Source organism: Orycteropus afer, unplaced genomic scaffold (assembly GCF_000298275.1).
Source record: "Orycteropus afer afer isolate SDZICR_OR568_19922 unplaced genomic scaffold, OryAfe1.0 scaffold00112, whole genome shotgun sequence".
In the NCBI taxonomy this organism is placed as follows: domain Eukaryota; kingdom Metazoa; phylum Chordata; class Mammalia; order Tubulidentata; family Orycteropodidae; genus Orycteropus; species Orycteropus afer.
The window spans coordinates 7575928-7581289 of record NW_006921699.1 but is presented as its reverse complement, the minus strand read 5'-3'; the positions used below and the strand labels follow the sequence as shown (position 1 = coordinate 7581289).

General features: G+C 43.5%; 1 protein-coding gene across 1 annotated transcript in view; it reads left to right on the top strand.

The window, feature by feature from the left end:
• The first annotated feature begins 551 nt into the window (after window positions 1–551).
• The window catches only part of LOC103199473 (core histone macro-H2A.1), a 104268-nt gene continuing 99457 nt past the window's right edge, over window positions 552–5362 (top strand). Inside the window, exon 1 of the mRNA XM_007943774.2 lies at window positions 552–723. Within this exon, the coding sequence (XP_007941965.1) occupies window positions 552–723 (172 nt within the window). The remainder of the gene's footprint in view (window positions 724–5362) is intronic.

Genomic DNA, 5362 nt, shown 5'->3' with positions numbered 1-5362 from the left:
GTTGTTATGTGCCGTCGAGTCGGCCCCGACTCATAGCGACCCCTCCTTGGGTTTCCGAGGCAGTATCACTACGGAAGTAGGATTGCCCAACCTTCCTTCCGAGGAGTGGCTGGTGGGTTTGAACCGCCAGCCTTCTGGTTAGCAGTCAAGTGCTTTAGCTACTATGCTACCAGAGCTCCCAAACAAGTATATAGAACATGACTCAGAGATCCTATTTTCTTTCACATTGTGTGGCATAAAGACAAGGCACTTAAAAGTAGTCACTGTCAGTGCAACACTTAAATGGAAGTGGCCAATAAAATTGATACCATGGTATAAAATGTGAAAAACTGAGCTGTTCTCTTTTTAGAGGCCACATCACTCCAGCAGAGTACTGGGCTCTGTGGGCTCAGAGACTACAGGACAGTGGCATCTGCTGCCAGGACCTGTGCCTTCCATAGGGCCAGAGTGTATGGGGAAGAGCGGTCCAGGTGTACTATCCCTAGTAATCCTGACAGGTATTTCTCTTGCCTTCACAGTGTTCTTGCTGATTCACCTTCAGGGCCACTGTCATGTCGAGCCGGGGTGGAAAGAAGAAGTCCACAAAAACCTCACGGTCCGCCAAGGCAGGTGTCATCTTCCCTGTGGGGCGAATGCTGCGGTACATTAAGAAAGGCCACCCCAAGTACAGGATTGGAGTTGGGGCTCCCGTGTACATGGCTGCCGTCCTGGAGTACCTGACAGGTGAGTATGCTCAGTCACCCATGACATCACTGGCTCCAATTGTTGCAGTTCTGGTAGCTTTACAAGGACTGATGTGACCTTTTTTGTTTCTTTTACTTTGAAACATTTTAAAACTATGGAAAAGTTATAAGAATATTAAAATGAGCACTTTGACCAAGATTCACCAGTTATTAACATTTTGCCCTTTTTGCGTTATCTTCTCCTTCCCCTTCCCCATGTGTTACTGTTGTTATGTGCCATCGAGTTGGACCCGACTCATAGCAACCCCTCCTTGGGTTTCCGAGGCAGTATCACTACAGAAGTAGATTGCCCAACCTTCCTTCCAAGGAGTGGCTGGTGGGTTTGAACCGCCAGCCTCCTGGTTAGCAGTCAAGTGCCTTAGGCACTGTGCCACCAGAGCTCCCATTATGTGGGTATGAGGAACCAAAACCAAACTCACTGCCGCTGAGTCGATTCCAACTACTCATAGTGACCCCCTTTGGGTTTCCGAGGCAGTAAGTCTTTACGGAAGTAGATTGCCCGGTCTGCAGAGTGGCCGTGTATGTATATATGTATATGGTATGTATATATGTACGTGTGTGTGTGTATATATATTATATTTAGCTTACATATTATATGATTCATTTTGAAATCTTTTCAGTTGTCCCAGTACTATCTTTTACGGTTTTGTTTGTTTCCTAATTCAGGATCCATTTCTGAATAATACACTGCATTTGGTTGTCTGGTTTCTTTAGTTTTAATTAATCTAGAACAATTCCCTAGCTTTTTATTCCCCCCCAGTCCCAGTCTTTCATGACATTTGGCATTTTTGAAGAGTCCAGGCTAGTTACTTTACGGAATGTCTTTCTACCTGGGTTGTCCCATAGGTAGATTCAGGTTAGACGTTTTCGGCAGGAGAATTGCAGAAGGCATGAGTCTTTCTCTGTGCATCACATCAGGAGGCATGTGATGTCTCTTTTTCCTATTATTGGTGATTTTGGCTGTGGTCATTTGGTTAAGATGGTATCTGCCAGATTCTAAATGTTTTATCCCATAATAATCTTTCACCTGCTGTCTTTAGCATCTTTTGATAATTCTGACCTGAAACTGTTACTACTGTGGTGGTAATGAAAGAGTGATTTGTCCATTTCTGTCATTCTTTCTACATTTATTAGCTAGCACTCTTCTGTAAAGAAGAGCTTTCCCTCTGCCCTACTTTTTTTTTTTTTTTTTTAGGGTCAGTGTTAGCTTATTTGTTTCATTTAGTGGGTTATAATGGTTATAGTTATAATGACTGTCCCTAGTCATTTTGATGCTCAAATTTGTACAGGTTGAGCCCCTTCAAGCAAGTTCTTACGCTCTTTTGTATGTTTTCATCAATTTCTGTGCATTTCCTTGCACAGACACAATAAAATATTCTAGTCTTACATTGGACTTTCCCTGCCACAGCTCAGGAATCAGCTACTCTGCAAGGAGTCCGTGGTTCTTTTTGTTGTTAGGTGCCATTGAGTTGGTTTCAACTCAGAGTGACCTTAGTGCAACAGAATGAGCAATGCCCTGCCCTATGCCATCCTCATAGTTGTTGCCATGCTTGAACCTATCATCACAGCCATTGTGTCAATCTATCTCATTGAGGGTCTTTCCTTTTTTCACTGACCTGCCACTTTACCCATGAAGATACCCTTCTCCAGGGACTGATCCTTTCTGGTAACATGACCAAAGTGGGAGAGATGAAGTCTGGCCATTCTCACTTCTAAGGAACATTGTGGCTGTACTTCTTCCAAGATGGATCTGTTCATTCTTCAAGTGGTCCATGGTACATTCAATATTCTTTGCCAACACCACACTTCAAATGTATTAGTTCTTTTGTGGTCTTCCTTATTCATTGTCCAGCTCTCACATATGCATTATGAGGCTATTAAAAAAAAAAAACATGGCTTGGGTCAGCCGTATCTTAGTTTTCAAAGTAACATCTTTGCTCTTAAACATTTTAAAGAGGTCTTTTGCAGCAGATTTGCTCAGTGCAGTATGTCATTTGATTTCTTGACTGCTGCTTCCATAGACATTGAATGTGAATCCAAGTAAAATGAAATCCTTGACAATTTTAATCTTTTCTTTATTTGTCATATATTGCTTATTGGTCCACTTGTGAGGATTTTTGTTTTCTTTATGATGAAGTGTAATCCATACTGCAGGCTTGGCATCAGTAAAGCATTAAGTAAGTGCTTCAAGTCAGTTTCACTTTCAGCAAGCAAGGTTGTGTCATCTGCATATTTCAGGTTGTTAATGAGTCTTCCTGTAATCCTGTTGCCACATTCTTCATCATATAGTCCATCTTCTTGGATTATTTGTTCAGCATATAGATTGAATAAGAGTTGATGGTTGGTCTTTTTTATAGATAACTTGTTTATACTTAACTCACTGCCCTCGAGTTGGATCCAACTCATAGCGACCCCTCCTTGGGTTTCCAAGGTGGTATCACTGTGGAAGTAGATTGCCCAATCTTCCTTTAGAGGAGTGGCTGGGAGGTTTGAACCTCCAGCCTTCTGGTTAGCAGTCAGATGCCTTAGGCACTATGGTACTGGAACAGCTGGGTAGGGATACCAATCCTATTTTTAGAGATGAGAAATCCAGGTTTCAAAGCATAAAAGGACATGCCTGGGTCACATACAATCACTAAGAAATTGAGAAGGGACCCAGATATTACTTTCTGGTTTTAATGCTCTTACCACCTGTTGCTTGAGGCATGATCAGGATAAGTGTATAGATGGCAGAAGGGAACGCTTGATTCTTGCAGCCACATCTCCTATAGCAAGAAAGGGGAGACCCAGCAAGACAGAGTGTCTCTTCTAAGTTAGGTAGCAGGAGAGCTGGGTAGCATCCTCCTCTTCCAGGTATCTCAACAGGGCAGGGCCAAGGGTTCCCCCATAGTGAACAGTTATGAGAGATGTAAAGTTTTTGTGTTCTGCTGAAAGCATCTAGGTACAAGAAGTAATTGGTGTATTATGGTGACGAGCATCTGCATATATGTTGAGACTTTTGACTATCTGCTTGGCCCCTGTTATTGGTGGCATGCCCATGCAATTCTGGTAGTAGGTACATACCACATTGGATACTCTGTCATCTGGGTGTGCTTCTTCTCACTCTATAGATGAGGACATGGAGACCTAGAATTTAGGTGACACACCCAGGAAAGCCATGCATAGCTTGGCAGTCATCCAGGAAATCCGGGGGAGCAGTCACTGGATAGGAAGCAGAGGACATTCAAGTTCTCACCTGGCAGTTCACATGTTGTGGGATGTAGAGTGAGTCACCCAACTTTCAGGGCCCCAATTTCCTTATTCAGATGGAAACAACAGTTCCTGCTTTATCAACTTCAGGCTGCTATGAGAGCCAAAGGGGCTTTGTTTGCACATAATGTGAAAGCTGATGTGCTGTGCAAATCTAGCCAGCCCATGTTTCCTAGTTCCAGAACACCATGATACCGCTGTCCTTGGGACGTTCACAGGCACTATCATTAGGCCAAGTATAATTTAAGTGTCATTCCTACCATCCAGATTCCTTTTTTGGTTGCAGGGTGTAGGGTATACCATTGCTCCACTGAATCTCAGGCAGTCAAGTTAATGTCTCTGCTATACAAGAGTACTGATGACAAGTGTACCTTTTCCTTGCTATATTTGAGCACCTCAGTAATGCCCAGCCCAATGGCTGTGCCCTAGCTACCTTCCCAGATTGGCCTTTGCTCCTGACTCTTTGGGATCATCCCTAGCAAGCCTCTTAGTCTCCTGTGATAACTGGGCCCTGTAGCTTGAGATGAGCAGCAGTGGGGCTGGAAGCCACTGCCCCTGATGCTAGACGACTGATCCCTAATGTACTGTGGGCTAGAACAAACTCTGGGTTTTAGGAAGTGCTCAGGCCCAACGTATAGCATCTTAAGTCAGACTATGGAAAACACAAAATGGATGTAGTCAGAAGCCCTGGATTTGCACTTTAACTCTGCACTTAGCAGTTTTGTGAATGGAGCAATCTCTAGTACCCTGTGCCTCTAAACTATAGGAGTCTTCTTTCTAAAATGTGTACAAGCCTTTGAGCCCTTGGGGTAGTTGTGTGGATGAATTGACCTAAGTGAGAAAGTGCTTTAAAACTATGCTTTTCCTTACAAGGTCCTCATTTCTACCTCTGGTTGGCTGATTACACTCCAGTGAGAGCCTTGGACTCTTCCTAAGTTTTCCATGTAGATGAGGCTGTGGTCAGTGTGTGTGCTTTGCCATGCCTCACAGGATTTGCTCTACAAGGTTTTCTTTACACATCCTCTGCATCCTCCCAGGCTACATGTCCACTGAGTGGCTGTCCTGTTGGCTATCACAGCATTCTAGAGGGGCTCTGAAAGCTGGCTTTTCCAAGTGGTGGCTGGTCCAGGCTAGGAGCATCACCTCTGTGATGGTTATGTTTGTCTGTCAAGAATATCATCCATGAAGAAAGCTAGAAGGTCATTAAAAAAAAAGAAAGGAAGAAAAGACCAAAGTGGATGTCAGAAGAGACTCTGAAACTTGCCCTTGAGCAGTGAGTAGCTAAAGCAAATGGAAGAAATGACAAGATAAAAGAGCTGAACAGAAGATTTCAAAGAGCAGCTCGAGCAGACAAAACCAATTACTATAAT